Genomic DNA, 21,979 nt, shown 5'->3' with positions numbered 1-21,979 from the left:
CCAGGCAGTGATGCAACCGGATGCTCTCGATGGAGCAGCTGTAGAACCTTTTGAGGTTCTGAGGACCAATGCCAAATCTTTTCAGTCTCCTGAGGGGGAATAGGCTTTGTCTTGCCCTTTTCACAAATGAATACATAACATACCAAAATTAACATATCATACATACTGTTATGAGAATTATGTTCTCAATGTTCATAAACCAATTCAATTAATCTACTCAGTCTGCTAATCAGGATTTGTAAGATACTGATTGAAATGAAACAGAGGGAGGCCCAGCTAAAATAGTCAAGGTTTATTCACCAGAGCGCTGGTTAGTTGTACAAAACCATTCATTTTATACTGGCTTCTTACACACATACTTCCACACACAAACATTAGGTATCCTACGCACACAGTGTCCTGCTACCCAACCGACAATGATTATGGGAGTCTGTGAAAATCACTCCCTGTCCTCCCTCAAGATAGGGAAACCCTGGGAAGTACTCTCAGTGGCCCCCAGCCAAGGTCGGCACCAAATCTTGGTCAGACAGACTGTTTTTAAGATACTATAATAGACATATCGTACAGATATATTGTTATACTCTAATTCTGACAAAAAACTACACTCGCGGACATATAATTCTACTAACTAAAACCACACACATCATTAGAATAATCTCATGATTCTAATCAATTTCATCATGATTCTAATCAATTTCATACAATCATATGGTTTCAGGGTAGAAATTCTAATCATTCATATGAACATATAAATCCCATTAACACATACTAATTTGAGTATCCCGGATTTTCATTTGCTATGTTACTTTTACACCAGAGTCCAGGTTGACACTCAATCCAACATAACTTTCTGTTTTCACATTCGGATAACCTATTATTCAAGTGTTATGTGAAAAAAAAGTCTCACTGATATGTGTCTGTGATCTTTTTAGATAGGGCAATCTGTGATGTCAGACAACTGCTTTGCGGTCCACATCTGCCAGAAATCTGGAGCTGTTCTGTCACAGTCCATGGCATGCTAGAGTGAAGGGAGCTGCCAGGTCAAGGATGGTATACGGGAATTCTATCCCATCCAACCCCTTAAAGCAGGGGTACATGGTTGAGTATGTAGCCTCTGACTTCTTCTAATGGTGAGCCACTTCACCATAGTGTTATATGATTATGAACCTAACCTTCAATATATGAGACTGTAATTCAGTCTAAAGGAATCAAAATATAGAGCCTTACCAGCATGGTGTCAAACAATGACGTTTGTGGGATTATGGACTTGAAACTTGTTTTAACTTCCATAATGAAGGTTTGAACGTCTTTTGAAAATATAGCAGCAGGTGTTACACGACAGATTTCAGTGGGAAATTATATGCACTCAAAACAACTCTCCCTTTCTCTTTTACAGTGATATGAGAGAACTGACTGTGCTACAACTGAAGAACAATTTGCTATTGAATAATCCCACCAAGAATACATTTTGCCTAAATCCCTGTGACCATTTGTCAAATATTTGTAACAAACAGTATTTCAAATATGTTTAGAAGGAATGACATTTTCTGCCAAACCCTCGCCTCAGATTTATAAAACAATTTCAGAAAGTGATTTGGAATGGTAAAATCATTACAATGGTAATTAAGTCAATTCAAAATATGTACTATGTAATAGAAAGTACTAAACTGGATTTGCTGGATTAATTATCTCTAGATGTAATTTGATATCTAAATTATACTGAATTATGAATTAGTGTTGTGATAAAAGTATCCTTCCGAATGCACATTCTTGGAATAAAAAATAAAATCTCCCTTCATAAATGGGTATGATACTTCAAGGAAATAATACTGTGGTGACCAGCCAATTTTTTTTATTTTACCTTTATTTAACTAGGCAAGTCAGTTAAGAACAAATTCTTATTTTCAATGACGGCCTAGGAACAGTGGGTTAACTGTCTGTTCAGGGGCAGAACGACAGATTTGTACCTTGTCAGCAGCTCGGGGGTTTGAACTTTTGCAACCTTACGGTTACTAGTCCAACGCTCTAACCACTAGGCTACCCTGCCGCCCCAAGCTTGTTCCTTGTTCATATAAAACATGCCATGCCCAGAAAACACACCCCTTGCACAGTCTTCACATTTTGCTGCCTTAAAATTAAATAAAGGATGAAATCTCTGGATGAAAATTATAGAATATTCTAATTAATACAAATGTATAAAACTAAGATGTCTTCACACCCCAAAGTTGATACTTGGTGGAGGCACCTTTAGAAGCCATTACATTAATAAGGTCTGCAAAAAGCAGTACTCACTGTAGTGTTTTTGAGGACTAATGCAGTATTTACTGACTGTAGTGTTGCGGACATGACTATAGTGTTTACATTTTACTATAGTGTAAACATACTTTTACTATAATATAGTAACTACTGTATTAATGTCCAGCATCATGTTATGGGCATGCTTGTCACCTGCAGGGACTAGAGTTTTTCAGGATCAAAATACATATGAAAGGAGCAAATCCCAGGTAAAAAGTTAGTTTCCCAACCAAATGTAATGAGCTTGAGGAATTTTGACAAAAACAATGGATAAATGTTGCCATAAGAGTTTGACAATGTTGAAAGAATCTAATTATTCACAGCTGTAATCCCTTTTTAAATGTAATTTTAAAACAGTGAAATATGAAGATAGTGGAAGTCTATATACCCCTTGCACACTCTATGTCCTCCCATGACATCTGAAGGAGGCCATATACTTCTGTGTACATAATCAACTATTTTCTATAGCCTGTCCCTAATGTAATCCCCTATGCAGAACATAGTAAAAGACCATGGAATGAATTATCATCTGGAGAAGTACAATAGAGACAATACATCAGTTCTTGATGCTTTTCTTGTCGACATTTTATTGTTTGGTTTTTACAGAATAATTTCACAAAATGCAATTGTTCGGTAAGAATAGAATTAAAGTTATCACAAACATTTATTGAAGACTGATTCTCTATCAGAGGTGATTAATCTGGGTAGTTAAAATGTCTTGTGGACGAAAGAATGTTCCATGGTGTTCAAAGGCCGCCACTGTAAGGGGTCAAAGAGCATACAACTGAGGTAGCTTTAACCCTAATTAAGTATACATATTCACAACTTGAATGTTATTGATTGCTTTTCAGATTTGAATCAGTTCCAGATTTATACAGTTACTCACCTGCAGGTTGGGAAGTCCGGTGCATTCCAGCCATCCATGTATTCCTGCATAGTCCGGTTGAGACTAGGGCCCGGGATGTCTCCTGAAGGATTCAGTCTTCCACAAGCTCCACACACCTTGTCAGCCATGTGGGCACTCACTGTCACTATGATCTCCTGAGAGAGGCTGTATGACACCTGAAGGCCTGACATCCTCTCAATCATCACTGTCTTGTCATTAACCTTCACTGAGACCTCATTACTCATCAGGCGTGGTAGAGTCACCTTCTTACCGTTTATCTGTGAACAACATTGAAAGAGAAAGTAACACTGATGGAATAGTAAACCATCTGACAATCCTAGATACTGAAGGCAATTGGTGTTATCCATAAACAATATTTAATAATAAATATACGAGGTGACTCACCCATGTTTCATGCTTGCTGTTGACAGTGATGATCAGGTCATTAAAGTAGACGTACACAGCAACAACGCTCTTGAGGCCAGTCTTCCCACAGTCCTGCAAGGTCACCACCACTCTGAACCACTCTTCCACAAGAGCATTGTCACAAACTTTGATGATCTCATAGGCCCCCATGGCTGTGATTGCGCCACTTCTTTCATTGAAAAGGGTGAAGGCACCATTAGTCTCCAACAAACACTTTTTGAGATAGCAGCCACGTTGACCATCCTTGACCTGGCAGCTCTCATCAGCCTTGCACTTGGTGGCCTCACACTTCACATCACCAGAGGCAGAGCAGGTGCAGAGCTCCTGGCAATCCTCTGACAACACAGACTCACCAATCTGAGGGAGAAAAATAGGTACAGTACATTGTTATTGTGGCAGCGTTATAAGGATGCAGTTCTTATCATATAGATACATACATTTTATCTTTGCATTTACATTGAATAATACCTTCTTGGACTATCCACTACAATACATTACAGTATACACATATTTACTGAAATATATCCATCTGACAATAATGTGTATTTGTGGTACATATTCTTCTACTGTAATGTAAACACTACACATTGTTGGTGTATGTTCTAGGTAAACTCCACCTTGTAGGTGTGTCCTTTGTGGTAACAGCTGCACATGTCCCACTTAACACAGCCTGTCCCATTGAAGTAGTAGTCTACATTGCAGGCACAGCCCTCAGCACAGGTGGTGGGGCAGGTGATAATGTCAGAGAGGCCGGGACATGGGGTGGCACAGATCTCAGAGCAGCTCTGGTAATGGCTGTTGGCAGGACAGTCCAGGGCTACACAGGAATAGACTAAGTGATTAGACATGCAATATTGTGTCCAGTCACAACACTCAAGAATCAAAATCACCTTTATTCGCCAAATACATTTACATGTACCAGGAATTTGACCTGATGAAATGTTGCTGAAAACAATCATCAGAATATACAGACCGAATATATATACAAAAGAAAGCCAAAGCCAAATGTGTCCCAATCCACAGACTACTAAATACTTACGACAGAAGGTTTCTGTTCTCCAGTTACTGATGTTCACCCCAAAGTCCTGGCAGTCAATCATGTACGCTGATATGCTATGACAGAGAACCTTACGGTCTCCCTCAGACAAGCAGACATCATAGACACAATCTCTGAAGTAAGAGGTGGGGTCTATCACATTGTGGCAGGCGACGAAGGGACCATGAGGGTTTGTGATGATGCTACAGTCAGCCTCAAATATGAGTTTCTTCTTTGCCTCACACTTGGGGCAGAAGTCTCCACTGCAGCCATCCTCACAAACCACATGTGGCACACTGATCTTCCAGGCTGCCCCAAAGGTCAGGAGGTCCTTGGTTACTTTCCCATCAGGCAGTTGAAACTCATCATTCTTGTTATCGTTGAAATTGCCACACAGACCACAGGTCTTGCCCCGGTAGTTGCCAGGGACGGTGACAATGATGTGGTACACAAGGTCATAGGTGACTCTCAGGCCGAAGTCTGTTGTGATGACATCGTAGGTGCCCTCTTGGTAGGCCTGCACTGCTCCATTGTTAAGATTCACAGGGAGGCTCATCATAATTCCATTTACCTGGATGAATGGCATATCAAATATGACCATAACAAATGGCTAGTATCAAGCCTCTTCTAATTATATGCACTAGGTTAGTTGTATACTTTATGCCCTCTTATTTTCTCAATGTGATTACGGAATTGTCTCATGTTAATTAATCAAACACAAAAAGAGTATGTGTGCATTTGTCATACAGTCAAATGAAATACTAACCATTATCATTCCTGCTTGATTCTTCCTTAGAACCAGGGTATTACCATAGACTTCTACCGCCACAAGCTTGGCAACAGATACCTTTGGATTATTTGACATGGCGTACCACTTCTCATTCTCCACCACAACAGAGAAGGGGTTGAGGCGTGTGCCCTCTAGATAGCAGCTTTGAGCTGCAGTGTAGGTGCAGGTACCTTGGAAGTCATATAAGCTGTTGTCAAAGGTCTTGTAATGTGGGTCACCTGAGATGGTGCAGACTCCCTTTCCAACAGCCTGGCAATGCCTTACCCCATTCTTCACCTCACACGTCTCATGGGGGCCACAGCTGAACTTCACACACTTCACCTGATCAATAAAATAAGACATAATTAAGCCATGAAAATATCCTTCACATCAAATAACTTTTATTGTTTAGATGTATAGATTAACACTTGATTAGATCAAGGGCAAATATGTTTCTTTGCTCATATATTAAGATGTTCAACTAAACCATGCATCGTTCCAAAATGTTAATATACATACAGCTACATTTGAAGTATTTACAGAATTTAAACAAAATACAGAAAATGGACCAAAAGGCAAATACATGACATTAGGCATACCTTACTAAGATCAAAGTAAACATACCTTGCCATTGCATGTGCACTCCTCCTGACAGAGCCCATTGGGATGGAAGACTTGGCCATTTTTGTAGTATTTATCATTGTAAAGACAACCACATTGCGACAGGGGCACACACTTTGTTCCATTAAGCACATAGCCCTTGTCACACATACAGCTCTTCACACAACTGGTATTGCACATGGAGGGACCTTCTGGGTCTTCACAGGTGGCAGGACAGCCCCTTCCACACACCTCATAGTGGCTGTTCTCTGGGCATTCAGGGGCATCTTTTGGGGGGATTAAGGGCAGAAATTATAAGAAAAGTATGGTTACACTGTCACAGCTAGTGTTCACCAGTCACCCTTGGGAGAATCCCTGTTGCTTGGAACACAATATGACACACTTGATTGACATACCTGGGTTACCAGAGGCAGGCGATCCATAGCCATTGGCATAAGCTCCACCAATGCTGTAGATAGCGAATGGGGAGTTAGGGTGGGCTATCTGGTGGAAGCTAGCTCCAGTACCATACAAGACCTCAGCCCATGAGTACTCAGTTCCGTCCACTTTGTGCCATTCAATTTTTAAGGGCATTGGGAGCTTGTCTACCGTGAACCCACCCAGGTCCTTGGTAAGAGCCACCATTACGAACATGTTATGGAAGCCAGCTTGCCCTTCTAGAGAGTATGAAGTGCTGAATTGATCAGTTGGTAGAATGGTGAACAGAAAAGGGTCGTAGTATTGCTTCTTTCCTATGTCACCTCCGTTGAACTCATACAGGACCTGAATGCCTTTGTCAGCAATCAAGTAATAGGAATTTGGCCAGGTGACAATGAGCTCCAACGATTGTCCTGGGAACATTGGTAGTGTAAGGAAATCGATACCAGTTTGAATGACTTTGACTTGAGTGAACTGAGATGTTTGAATATAAAGACTATCATATCTGTTGATGTCTTTATGGAAAGGCAGTGGTGCAACAATGAATTCCTTCCCCCAACTCTTAACGGGCTGGAGCTGCTCATAGACGTGGTTGCAGCCAGTATATTTCTTAGTACAGCTGTGTCCTGAGAGAACTCCTACTGGAAACTTAGAGATCACGTTGGTGCCACTCAGATCAAACTGGCTCTGAATCTGTACACTCTCAAAGGGCAAAAGATCGATTGTCAGCATGCTGCCTGCAAAATACTTTTGCCTTTGGAATGTCACCGGGCCAGTCAGATAGACCTCAACCCCAAAGTTCTTCTCTTTGTAGTTGATGATGGAAAACTCTTTGGAGAACCTATCACCAGCGGTCGACATGGGGGTGAAGATGAAGTACTCTGTTCCCCAGTCCTTCACAGGGTAGACAACAGAGGTGTCAGCAGTTTCCTTTTTGTAGTTGAGTGACAACACTGTGACCTCCTGGGAAGCTTCGATCAGGACAGTGGGAAAGTTCTTTTTACTGCCAATCATCTCTACTCCTTTGGGTAGGTCAAAGGACACGCTTTTACCAGGGTCAACTGTCTTCTCATAGACCTTCCCAAGGGCAGTTACCTTGACCTTAGTGGGTTGGAGGGAGGTGGGGGGAGATGCCACTTCAATCTTAAAGCTTGAGCCTTTATAGTCTTCAATATAATTTTGCATGAAGGCTGTGGCAAACTCTTTCCCTGCCGGCCCAGCAGAGCAAAGTCCTAGAAAACAATGTTTCAAAAATGTTTAAAAATGTTTTAAAAAATTAAGTTCACTAAGGATAATAATTACGCAAGCCACCAACATCACACTATCTATTTTTGAAGCAACATAAATTCTGAAGGTAAAGTTAATAGTGCAGATAGAATAGTGTGAATAGTGTAATGAATAATTTTGCACGCCCAATTTTTCAGTTTTTGATTTGTTAAAAAAAGTTTGAAATATCCAATAAATGTCGTTCCACTTCATGATTGTGTCCCACTTGTTGTTGATTCTTCACAAAAAATACAGTTTTATATCTTTATGTTTGAAGCCTGAAATGTGGCAAAAGGTCGCAAAGTTCAAGGGGGCCGAATACTTTCGCAAGGCACTGTATGTATTCCAGTGTTTCTGCTAAACAATGTGACCGTGAAGATTTTAATTTACCGGATATTTGAGAAATTTATCAGACATCCTTTCAGATCTGACCTGGCACAGCCAGTGCCGCCTATAACCAAGGGATATTGGCCAAATGAGGCACATTTAAATGTCCTTCATCAGGATCGGACCCCTTTTTTCAATTTTCACCTAAAATGACATACCCAAATCTAACTGCCTGTAACTCAGGCCCTGAAGCAAGGATATGCATATTTTTGATAGCATTTGAAAGGAAACACATTGCAGTTTGTGGAAATGTGAAATGAATGTAGGAGAATATAACAAAAGATCTGGTGAAAGATAATACAAAGAAAAAAAACAATGATATTTTGTATTTCTTTTGTACCATCATCTTTGAAATATTATTCCAGCCCAGCTGAAATTTCGATTTCGTCCACTAGATGGCAGCAGTGTATGTGAAAAGTTGTAGATTGATCCAATGAACCATTGCATTTCTGTTCAAAATGTTGTATCAAGACTGCCCAAATGGTTCATTAATAACTTGTCTTGTTCAAAACTGTGCACTCTCCTCCAACAATAGCATGGTATACTTTCACTGTAATAGCTACTGTAAATTAGTGCATTTAGATGAACAATAATTTAAGCTTTCTGCCAATATCAGATATGTCTTTGTCCTGGGAAATGTTCTTGTTACTTACAACCTCATGCTAATCGCATTAGGGCACCCACCGATCCTGAAGAAGTTATTAAAAACAGCCTATAACAACATCAAAAACACTATTCATTGGGTTTTGATGTGTAGCATATGCAAAACCTTATAGTCTATGCATGCATAGGCCTATCGGCTTACAGTGGATTCTGAAAATATTCAGACGCCTTCAATTTTTCCACATTTTGTTACATTCCAGATGTATTATAAAATTGATTAAATAATAAAAATCCTCAACATTTTACCCACAATACCCAATAACGACAAAGTGAAGAGAGGTTTTCAGAATTTTTTACAAAAGTATTAAAAATTAAAAACCAAAATACATTATTTACATATGAGACTCGAAATTGAGCTCAGGTGCATTCTGTTTCCATAGATCATCCTTGAGATATTTCTGCAATATGGTTGGAATCCATCTGTGCTAAATTCAATTGATTGGACATGATTTGGAAAGGCACACACGTCTATAGAAGTTTCCACAGTTGATAGTGCAGTAAAAGGCACATGACAGCCCGCTTGGAGTTTTCCAAAAAGCACCTAAAATACTCTCAGACCATGAGAACAAGATTCCCTGGTTTGATGAAACCAAGATTGAACACTTTGGCCTGAGTGCCAAGCGTCACATCTGGAGGAAACCTGGCACCATCCCTACGTTGAAGCATGGTGGTGGCAGAATCATGCTGTTAGGATGTTATTAGCGGCATGGACTGGGAGACTAGTCGGGATCGAGAGAAATATGGATATCTCTGGAGAGACCTGAAAATAGCTGTGCAGCGACGCTCCCCGGCAAACCGGACAGCACTTGAGAGGATCTGCAGAGAAGAATGGGAGAAACTCCCAAAATACAGGTGTACCACGCGTGTAGCTTTATACCCAAGAAGTCTCAAGGCTGTAATCGCTGCCAGAGGTGCTTCAACAAAGTACTGAGTAAAGGGTCTGAATACTTATATAGAACATGAAAAACTGAAATATCACATTTACACATTTGCAAAAATGTCCAAAAAACATTACGGGGTATTGTGTGTAGATTGATGAGGGGGGGGATGATTTAATACATTTGTATAATACGGCTGTAACGTAACAAAATGTGGAAAAAGTCAAGGGGTCTGAATACTTTCTGAAAGCACTGAATGTTTCCACTGTATGATATTCATCTAAAAAAGAGAAGCTTAGGCCTAGCCCCAGAGAGAGAGATATGCTGGCGATAAGCATTGTATTGTTATCAGCTTTGTATTTTTCTGTAGGAAAAAAGCCTGCAATTAGGTCTATCGGCTACGGGAAACCCTGGCTCCTTTTCAGAGTTGTGTTTCCATCAAATTGACTTGTTGCAGAAAAAAGTCTGTGCGTGAATATGTAGTCCGCATACCATTTATTTTGAGGTTAAATTCCCACATACCGAATAAAAAATACAAGTTAAATGGGTTTCCATCGCATTATCACCTCTGTGCCTACTGATGGTTTTGGCACAAAAAATGTTGATTATTGGTAGTCTATACTGAATGTGCCCACTCTGGTATTGGTATGTGCACTCTAGCCAACAGTTAGCAGATTTGCCCACTACATGATGAGATTATTATGGACAAAAGTGCAAGATTTTTTTATTTGTCAAATGTTAGCCAAGCATCGATTATCATTCACCATAATAAGACCCTAGATAACTATTGGAAAGGAGCATCAACCTCATCACTATGCACTTTCACCACCCTGTGAAGTTCATTGTAAATTATTTCATCTGTAGCTTAATAAACTGCATGCTTTCTCATGATGTTGTGACATTTTTCTTTATCCGACGTGTAGGATACTTTACGCTCATAAAAATTTTGGATGGAAACCTAATCAATGTCAAGCCATTTTGATGAGGATTCAATTATATTTGGGAGGAATGCGCAGGCCTTCAAGAGACTTTTGAAGTAGCCTAATCAGATTAAAACATTGTGACTGGTTGTGCTGTGCCACATATAAAAAGGTAATATAATTTCTAAGTGAAATTATAAATATTTAGGATATATTGTGCTAAGCTTTCCTGAATAACTGGGCCTGCTGGAGGCATATGTGGCCACATTGCTATAGGACAACTTGGGAAAATGATGATCTGCAACAGAGAGTGCATTCAGTAACAGAAGTAAAAAATACAGCCAGACTGGTCTGCTACTGTGCCTTATCTACAGTCGAGAGTATACTCACAAGTGATCTAAATGGAAATAAACATTCAGATAGTTTTTTTTGCAGTTATTCAAATGACATTTTCACTGTTGTACTTCCTTGAAAACAATAATGCTATCATTCATTGCAATGTAGTGTTGTAGGCTAGTCTAGGTAGGAAAATTGTATTGTCCCTAAACAACATCAATAGGGGATATTTTTCAGCTGTGTGTCACATCTTGACTATTCTTTCATGCGCAATGATGCACCTGGCTTCTCCGCTGCATATCAGCTTTTCCTATTGGTTCTTATGGAGTCATATTACAATGGATGCCGTTTTGAATGCTTTTATGTGTGGTATGATTGCTAGTTAGTCTATTGCAGATCTGGACAAACGATCCACCTACCACTATTGTTACTATGAATGGTGGATAGAGTGCAGGATCCTGTGTTCTGCCTTTCACCCAGGACAACGGAATGGATCCCAGCCGGCGACCCCAAAAAAACGACTTTGTAAAAGGGGCAGACGAAGCGGTCTTCTGGTCAGACTCCGGAGATGGGCACATCGTGCACCACTCCCTAGCATACTTCTCGCCAATGTCCAGTCTCTCGACAACAAGGTTGATGAAATCCGAGCAAGGGTAGCATTCCAGAGGGACATCAGGGACTGTAACGTTCTTTGCTTCACGGAAACATGGCTCACTGGAGAGATGCTATCGGAGTCGGTGCAGCCAGCTGGTTTCTCCACGCATCGCGCCGACAGAAACAAACATCTTTCTGGTAGGAAGAGGGGCGGGGGCGTATGCTTCATGGTTAACGAGACGTGGTGTTGTCACAACAACATACAGGAACTCAAGTCCTTCTGTTCACCTGATTTAGAATTCCTCACAATCAAATGTCGACCGCATTATCTACCAAGGGAATTCTCTTCGATTATAATCACAGCCGTATATATTCCCCCAAAAGCAGACACATCGATGGCTCTGAACAAACTTTATTTGACTCTTTGAAAAACTGGAATCCATATATCCTGAGGCTGCATTCATTGTAGCTGGGGATTTTAACAAGGCTAATCTGAAAACAAGACTCCCTAAATTGTATCAGCATATCGATTGCGCAACCAGGGCTGGAAAAACCTTGGATCATTGCTATTCTAACTTCCGCGACGCATATAAGGCCCTGCCCCGCTCTCCTATCGGAAAAGCTGACCACGACTCCATTTTGTTGCTACCTGCGTACAGACAGAAACTAAAACAAGAAGCTCCCGTGCTGAGGTCTGTTCAACGCTGGTCAGACCAATCTGATTCCACACTCCAAGACTGCTTCCATCACGTGGACTGGGATATGTTTCGTATTGCGTCAAACAACAACATTGACGAATACGCTGATTCGGTGTGCAAGTTCATTAGAACGTGCGTTGAAGATGTCGTTCCCATAGCAACGATTAAAACATTCCCAAACCAGAAACCGTGGATTGATGGCAGCATTCGAGTGAAACTGAAAGAGCGAACCACTGCTTTTAATCAGGGCAAGGTGACCGGAAACATGACAGAATACTAACAGTGTAGCTATTCCCTCCGCAAGGCAATCAAACAAGCTAAGCGTCAGTATAGAGACAAAGTAGAATCTCAATTCAACGGCTCAGACACAAGAGGTATGTGGCAGGGTCTACAGTCAATCACGTATTACAAAAAGAAAACCAGCCCCGTCACGGACCAGGATGTCTTGCTCCCAGGCAGACTAAATAACTGTTTTGCCCGCTTTGAGGACAATACAGTGCCACTGACACTGCCCGCAACCAAAACATGCGGACTCTCCTTCACTGCAGCCGACGTGAGGAAAATATTTAAACGTGTTTACCCTCGCAAGGCTGCAGGCCCAGACAGCATCCCCAGCCGCGCCCTCAGTGCATGCGCAGACCAGCTGGCTGGTGTGTTTACGGACATATTTAAATTTTATTCCAATTTGCTTACCGCCCAAATAGGTCCACAGACGATGCAATCTCAACCACACTGCACACTGCCCTAACCCATCTGGACAAGAGGAATACCTATGTCAGAATGCTGTTCATCGACTACAGCCCGATATTTAACACCATAGTACCCTCCAAGCTCGTCATCAAGCTCGAGACCCTGGGTCTCGACCCCGCCCTGTGCAACTGGGTACTGGACTTCCTGACGGGCCGCCCCCAGGTGGTGAGGGTAGGCAACAACATCTCCACCCCGCTGATCCTCAACACTGGGGCCCCACAAGGGTGGGTTCTGAGCCCTCTCCTGTACTCCCTGTTCACCCACGACTGCGTGGCCACGCAAGTTTGCGGACGACACAACAGTGGTAGGCTTGATTACCAACAACGACGAGACGGCCTACAGGGAGAAGGTGAGGGCCCTCGGAGTGTGGTGTCAGGAAAATAACCTCACACTCAAAGTCAACAAAACTAAGGAGATGATTGTGGACTTCAGGAAACAGCAGAGGGAACACCCCCCTATCCACATCGATGGAACAGTAGTGGAGAGGGTAGTAAGTTTTAAGTTCCTCGGCGTACACATCACAGACAAACTGAATTGGTCCACCCACACAGATAGCATTGTGAAGAAGGTGCAGCAGTGCCTCTTCAACCTCAGGAGGCTGAAGAAATTCAGCTTGTCACCAAAAGCACTCACAAACTTCTACAGATGCACAATCGAGAGCATCCTGGCGGGCTGTATCACTGCCTGGTACGGCAACTGCTCCGCCCACAACCGTAAGGCTCTCTAGAGGGTAGTGAGGTCTGCACAACGCATCACCGGGGGCAAACTACCTGCCCTCCAGGTCACCTACACCACCCGATGTCACAGGAAGGCCATAAAGATCATCAAGGACAACAACCACCCGAGCCACTGCCTGTTCACCCCGCTATCATCCAGAAGGCGAGGTCAGTACAGGTGCATCAAAGCTGGGACCGAGAGACTGAAAAACAGCTTCTATCTCAAGGCCATCAGACTGTTAAACAGCCACCACTAACATTGAGTGGCTGCTGCCAACACACTGACTCAACTCCAGCCACTTTAATAATGGGAATTGATGGGAAATTATGTAAAATATATCACTAGCCACTTTAAACAATGCTACCTAATATAATGTTTACATACCCTACATCATTCATCTCATATGTATACGTATATACTGTACTCTATCATCTACTGCATCTTTATGTAATACATGTATCACTAGCCACTTTAACTATGCCACTTTGTTTACATACTCATCTCACATGTATATACTGTACTCGATACCATCTACTGTATCTTGCCTGTGCCGCTCTGTACCATCACTCATTCATATATCTTTATGTACATATTCTTTATCCCCTTACACTTGTGTCTATAAGGTAGTAGTTTTGGAATTGTTAGCTAGATTACTTGTTGGTTATTACTGCATTGTCAGAACTAGAAGCACAAGCATTTCGCTACACTCGCATTAACATCTGCTAACCATGTGTATGTGACAAATAAATTTGATTTGATTTGAGGATAGACCATTAGATAGGTAGACTATAGTGACCTGTGGTATAGTAAAAGTTAGCACATGGAAAAGCATAAGGAAAGTACTAAACACCTTGATAAAGGGGAGGAACATGCTAGTAAACCCCCCCCCCCCCCCCCCCCTCAGTAAACAACACCATCATCATTAAGTTCACAGACGACACAACATTGGTAGGCCTGATCACCGACAACGATGAGACAGCCAATAGGGAGGAGGTCAGAGACCTGGCCGGGTGGTGCCAGAATAACAACCTATCCCTCAACGTAACCAAGACTAAGGAGATGATTGTGGACTACAGGAAAAGGAGGACTGAGCACGCCCCCATTCTCATCGTGGGGCTGTAATGGAGCAGGTTGAGAGCTTCAAGTTCTTTGGTGTCCACATCAACAACAAACTAGAATGGTCCAAAAACACCAAGACAGTCGTGAAGAGGGCACGACAAAGCCTATTCCCCCTCAGGAAACTAAAAAGATTTGGCATGGGTCCTGAGATCCTCAAAAGGTTCTACAGCTGCAACATCGAGAGCACTGGTTGCATCACTGCCTGGTACGGTATTTGCTCGGCCTCTGACCGTAAGGCACTACAGAGGGTAGTGTGTACGGCCCAGTACATCACTGGGGCTATACTGCCTGCCATTCAGGATGTCTACACCAGGCGGTGTCAGAGGAAGGCCCTAAAAATTGTCAAAGACCCCAGCCACCCCAGTAACAGACTGTTCTCTCCACTACCGCATGGCAAGCGGTACCAGAGTGTCAAGTCTAGAACAAAAAGGCTTCTCAACAGTTTTTACCCCGAAGCCATAAGACTCCTGAACAGGTAATCAAATGGCTACCCGGACTATTGCATTGTGTGCCCCCCTCAACCCCTCTTTTTCACGCTGCTGCTACTCTCTGTTTATCATATATGCATAGTCACTTTAACTATACATTCATGTACATGCTACCTCAATCACCCTGACTAACCGGTGTCTGTATGTAGCCTTGCTACTTTTATAGGCTCGCTACTGTACATAGCCTGTCTTTTTACTGTTGTTTTATTTCTTTACTTACCTATTGTTCACCTAATACCTTTTTTGCACTATTGGTTAGAGCCTGTAAGTAAGCATTTCACTGTAATGTCTACACCTGTTGTTTTCGGCGCACGTGACAAATAAACTTTGATTTGATTTGGAAATAGCAATCTGTCCCTTACTATCTAATTTGTAGTATACTATACTACACACTGTAGTATCCCTCGATCATCTAGTGCTGTAGGGCAGCCCCCGAAGTGACTCTTCTTCTCAACACTCTTTGCAAAAGTTTGAATTGTCTTCTCAGGAATTCTCAGGTAGCAGAGGTTCTCCCCGAGTTGATGATCCATTTTACATCATGGCTATAATTTACCACATTTGCCAGTAGAAATGTGTTCAACATCCACTGAAGTAACTAGCAAGTGTACTACCTACAGTAGTTGCCAAGGTAACCAACCAAACAGACTTCCTAGTTTAGTTAACCAAAACCATCAGACCGAGCGTGCTATTATGAAAATCTATTCAACAATACCAATACTGTTTTCAATTCGACTTTTGCTTTCAAAAGCAGCTCAAACAAAACTTGTAAAAATGAACTATGGCCATTGAATTCTACTGTGCAAATATACAGGTAAATAATACATTCTCTAGAATGCCCTTCAAGCCAATCAGAAAAAGTATGCCACAATTCCATGGTATAATTAAGTGATAAGTCCCGAGAGGGTGTGGTATATGACCATTAAGCCACAGATAGTTCAAAAATATATTTGATTATTACCATGGCATTGTTGAATACTTATTTCTGATTGGCTTGAAGGGCATTCTAGAGCATGCAATATTTCCCTATAACGCACTGTATATTTGCACGGTAAACAATCTGGAAAATAATGTTGTTAATTATTTTTCGTAGGACCTCTCGTAGAACCCCTCGTTGATTATCCCTTACATATACCACGGCTAAGGGCTGTTGTTATGCACAATGCAACACGGAGTGCCTGGATAAAGTAATTAGCCATGGTATATTGGCCAAATACCACACACCCCCGATGTGGCTTATTGCTATTATAAACTGGTTGCCAACGTAATTAGAACAGTAAATAGTATATTTTGTCATTTGTGTATACGGTCTGCTATACCACGGTTTTCAGCCAATCAGCATTCAGGGCTCGAACCTCCCAGTTTATAATACAGTATCGTACAGTCATGTCCACAAAAAATAGCTTGCTTACTATCTAGTACTTACCACTAAGCAGCAGAACCGCGAAACATTGCAGCGACCCCTTCATCCTTACGGCCAAAAACAAATACAAATGGTTATCCCCTGACACCACATAACAACCTTTGTGAGATTGACAGGAATGTATAAGCAGTAAAACATCTAAAGGGCATGCCAAATGGATTCTACATATGGTAGAATACATAACTTCAGAAACATCCCAAACATAGTATTGTCAAGGGAAATTAGTAATACAATGATTTTTTTTTAGACCTACTAGTCAAAAAACTTTTTTTTTTTAAATTTGAAATCTCTTACCTGGATGATTGGCTTGTTGGGCTCCTGGGTGCATGCCTTATATTTGGTTGGGCTTCCAGATTACAGCCAATCAGTACAGAGCAGTACCTTTATCAGGTGCCACCTGCCAAGACAGGTGTCACCTCTGTACATGACAAACCCTTTTGTCCAGATCTTATCACTGATCAGATCTTATATAGACATACACCCACACAGTCCGGATGCTTGGTTGCTGTTAATGTGTATTCTATTAGCAACTCAAAACCATTTGCTGTATCCACAACAATGCAGAGTTTAACGGTCCAATGCAGCCATTTTTATCTCAATATCAAATCATTTCTGGGTACCAATTAAGTACTTTACTGTCATTGTTTTCAATTAAATTGGTCAGAAATACAATTTCTTATTGGACTAATAACTAATTTATTGCCTGGTGATGACACCAGGCTGGCAAAAAATGCCACAGGCTGAAATTTCAGACCGTCTTTTCAAGCAGCTCTTACACTAAAAAGGCATTATCAACAATTTCACGATTTTATTCCCATTTCAAAGTGTGGAAGTATACACTCAGTTTATTTGGTACACCCTGTTACGGTTTTCTTCCGTTGAAGGAGAGTCGGACCAAAATGCAGCGTGGTTAATACGGTTTAATGAAGATGACACACGAAAATACAAAACAACAAACGGAACGTGAAAACCTATACAGCCTATCTGGTGAAATGACAAAACACTGAGACAGGAACAATCACCCACAAAACACTCAAAGAATATGGCTGCCTAAATATGGTTCCCAATCAGAGACAACGAGAATCACCTGCCTCTGATTGAGAACCGCCTCAGGCAACCATAGACTTTGCTAGAACACCCCACTAAGCCACAATCCCAAAACCTACGAAAGAAAACCCATACATAACACAACACAAAATAAACCCATGTCACACCCTGGCCTGACCAAATAAATATAGAAAACACAAAATACAAAGACCAGGGCGTGACACACCCATCTAGTACCTTTGCCTCCGGAACAGCCTGAATTCTTCAGGGCATGGAAACGTTACTCAATTGGTATCAAGGGACCGAACATGTGTCAGGAAAACATTCCCCACACCATTACAACACCGGCAGCATCCTGTACAGTTGATACCAGGCAGAATGGGCCCATGGACTCTTGCTGATTATGCCAAATTCTGGCTCTGCCATCAGCAACAGGAACCGGGATTTGTCGGACCGGGCAATGTTTTTCCATTCCTCAAATTGTCCAGTGTTGGTGATGGCTTGCCTACTGGATCTAATGCTTCTTGTTTTTAGCTGATTGGAGTGGAACCTGGTGTGGTCGTCTGCTGCAATAGCCCATCTCTGAAAAGGACCGACGAGTTGTGCTTTCCGAGATGCCGTTCTGCACACCACTGTTGTGCTGTGCTGTTATTTGCCTGTTTGTGGCCCGCTTGTTGGCTTGCACGATTCTTGCCATCTCATCAACAAGCTGTTTTCGCCCACAGGACTGTCCCTGGCTGGATGTTTTTTGGTTGTCGCATCATTCTCAGTAAACTCTAGACACCTTAGCTTGTGAAAAGCTCAGGAGGCCGGCTGTTTCTGAGATACCAGTACGCCCGGCACCGACGATCACACCACACTCAAAATCGCTTAGGTCACTCCTTTTGCCCATTCTAACGTTCAATCGAACAGTAACTGAATGCCTTGATGCCTTTCTGACTGCTTTATATAGCATGCCACGGCCACATGAGCAAAGCATTTGTGTGAATTGGGTGGTGTACCTAATAAACTGGCCATTATATAAGACACAGGAAAATCACGTTTTTGACTGCATTGGGCGTTTAAGTAAAACATACTGATAAATATGAAAAATAGATAAATTGATGACATTTGGTAGCTTCTGTGAAATGGTATTGTAATATTCAGTAGATGTAATATCTAATGGCATATCATCCCCAACAAATAGATTGCAGTTGAGTTGGTCATCCAGCATCCTTATGACATTAGGTGAAATTGATTATTGTAAAGTGTAGACCTATGTATTACCATCATCAAACTGCTGAAAGTGGCCTGTCTTCACAAATGAAATGGGTTAGCCTAGTGGTGACAAGTAACAAGGTGAAAAATCTGTCTATGTGCACTTTAGCAAGACACTTAACCGTAACCCTAATTTCACCATCCACAATGGCAGACCCTGGCTGTGACCCCACTCTCTGAGGGTGTCTCAGGGAGTGGGAAATGGAGAAAAAAAACACATATAAATGACACACTTGTACATGTGAAATAGAAGGAAAAGAATATAGCACCCACCAAATGAACCTCTAGCTCTAAGTTAGATCCCTGTAGGCCTACTCTGTAAAGGGTTCTAGCGTAGGATGGGTTATGGATGGGGGAACACTTTCAGCCCACCTTTACTTGGAGATACATCATTCTAGATTTGGAAGGCACCGGCATCTTATAAATAAACGCCTGTTTCCAGTTGCAGATGGAACGACGATAACTAGGAAATAATCAGAAAGACATTAAATCCACTTTTTGTACCGAGTGAGAAATGCCTCTTGTATGTGTGTATATCTTTCTTATGGCCGCGCTGTGTGACTGAAGTGCTGTCATCTTCTTCTACATGTGGCCGCATTGCTTAGAAATCACTATTTCCTTCAAAGATTTTTGGACATGCAAGACGTCCAGCAGCTAATATGACAGTTTAAAAACATAGCTTGCCCAAAAAAAGTGGTCTCTTGGTGCAACTTACCTTGGGCATGAGGTAAATTGAGCATAGGGACAGGGTAAGCATGATTAGCCATTGGCTCAACTTGCCCCTCGCCAAATGGCACAATTTACCCCAAAGCAACCTTTTTGACTATATTAGCCCACACAGCTACAAGGATTCACTTTCATGCTAGGTTCAGGACCTCATATTGCAGCTTATAGAGACCCCAACTGATGTATAAAACAGTCTTAAAACGATCTACTTTGGTTGAGTTACACTACTAGACCAAAAGTATGTGAACACCTGCTCGTTGCACATCTCATTCCAAAATCATGGGCATCAATATGGAGTTGGTCCCTCCTTCACTGCTATAACAGCCTCCACTCTTCTGGGAAGGCTTTCCACTAGATGTTGGAACTTTGCTGCGGGGACTTTCTTCCATTCAGCCACAAAAGCATTAGTGAGGTCGGGCACTGATGATGGGCGATTAGGCCTGGCTCGCAGTCGGCATTCCAAATCATCCCAAAGGTGTTTGATGGGGTTGCGGTCAGGGCTCTGTGAAGGCCAGTCAAGTTCTTCCACACCGATCTCCACAAACCATTTCTGTATGGACCTCGCTTTGTGCATGGCGACATTGTCATGCTGAAACAGGAAAGGACCTTCCCAAAGTTGGAAGCACAGAATCGTCCTGAATGTCATTATATGCTGTAGCATTAAGATTTCCCTTCACACAAAACATGACAAACAGCCACAGACCATTATTCCTCCTCCACCAAACTTTACAGTTGGCACTATGCATTTGGACAGGTAGCGTTCTTCTGGCATCCGCCAAACCTGTATTCATCTGTCGGACTGCCAGATGGTGAAGTGGGATTAATCACTGCAGAGAACGCATTTCCATTGCTCCAAAGTCCAATGAAGGCGTGCTTAACACGACTCCAGCCAAAGCTTGGCAATGCGCATGGTGATCTGAGGCTTGCGTGCGGCTGCTCAGCCATGAAAACTTATTTCATGAAGTTCCCGACTAACGGTTATTGTGCTGACGTTGCTTCCGGAGGGAGTTTGGAACTCAGTAGTGAGTGTTGCAACCGCTACGCACTTCAGCACTTAGCGGTCACGTTCTGTGAGCTTGTGTGGCCTACCACTTAGTGGCTGAGCCGTTGTAGCTCCTAGACTTTTCCACTTCACAATAACAGCACTTACAGTTGACCGGGGCAGCTCTAGCAGGGCAGAAATCTGACAAACTGACTTATTGGAAATTTGGCATCCTACGACGGTGCCACATTGAAAGTCACTGACCTCTTCAGAACGGGTTGTTCTACTGCCAATATTTGTCTATGGAGATTGCATGGCTGTGTGCTCGATATAATACACAACAGGTGTGGCTGAAGTAGCCAAATCCACTCATTTTAAGGTGTGTCCACATGCTTGTATACTAAATATTTTAGACCTAACTTGCTTACCACAATTTCCACAATGCATCTGCTCACAAATGTGTTGTTAAACATAATAATGTAATGGTTACATCTCTTACTGTAATATGCATTCATTTCAAAGGATGTGGAACCAATGTTTGGTTCTATTTTCTGCAATGTTTCCTGACTATTTTCACCTTAAACATATTGGTTTTCTGAGCTGGTCTTCATAGACAGATGTGACTCATGGTTTTTAGCTCATTAGCTGCTGAGTAAATTGTATGTGATGCTATTGAATAACAATTACAGTATTTATATTCAGGGTGGTGAATGAAAACATTGTTTTAGACACACCCTACAGGAACTTTAAACCCAACACACACAAATTATCAAATGGATGGAGATTGTTTGACATTGTTAAAAGGAAAGATTAACATTGTGCTGAACACACATTTCATTGTTTCACAGATATTAGGTTGATAACAGAGAAAGTTACTGCAATCATGATCTACTTTCTCAGGTTGCAAGTTCAATATGGACAGGTAAAACATTTAAAACACATTTCACTACACCTAGTGGTTAGAGTGACAAGGTGAAAAATCTGTGCCCTTTAGCAAGACACTTAACCGTAACCCTAATTTCACCATCCACAATGGCAGTCCCTGGCTGTGACCCCACTCTCTGAGGGTGTCTCAGGGAGTGGGAAATGAAAAAAAACTAACATAAATTACACACTTGTACATGTGAAATAGAAGAAAAAAAATATAGCACCCACCAAATGAACCTCTAGCTCTAGTTAGATCCCTGTAGGACTACTCTGTAAAGGGTTCTAGCGTAGGATGGGTTATGGATGGGGGAACACTTTCAGCCTACCTTTACTTGGAGATACATCCTTCATTCT

General features: G+C 41.9%; 1 protein-coding gene across 1 annotated transcript; it reads right to left on the bottom strand.

Moving 5' to 3' along the window:
- Positions 1-2,855: 2,855 nt before the first annotated feature.
- Positions 2,856-16,792, bottom strand: LOC116354415 (IgGFc-binding protein-like). The gene is made up of 9 exons (XM_031793865.1): positions 16,690-16,792; positions 6,429-7,682; positions 6,037-6,299; positions 5,410-5,754; positions 4,647-5,214; positions 4,225-4,424; positions 3,587-3,964; positions 3,182-3,459; positions 2,856-3,054 (listed from the first exon to the last, which is right to left on the bottom strand). The coding sequence occupies exons 1-9, from the start codon at positions 16,730-16,732 to the stop codon at positions 3,042-3,044; spliced, it is 3,342 nt and encodes a 1,113-aa protein (XP_031649725.1). The 5' UTR covers positions 16,733-16,792; the 3' UTR covers positions 2,856-3,041.
- Between the last annotated feature and the right edge of the window lie 5,187 nt (positions 16,793-21,979).

Source organism: Oncorhynchus kisutch, linkage group LG17, assembly GCF_002021735.2.
Source record: "Oncorhynchus kisutch isolate 150728-3 linkage group LG17, Okis_V2, whole genome shotgun sequence".
NCBI classification, from domain to species: Eukaryota; Metazoa; Chordata; class Actinopteri; order Salmoniformes; family Salmonidae; genus Oncorhynchus; species Oncorhynchus kisutch.
The sequence above is the reverse complement of the archived record's forward strand: the minus strand, read 5'-3'. Positions and strand labels throughout refer to the sequence as shown.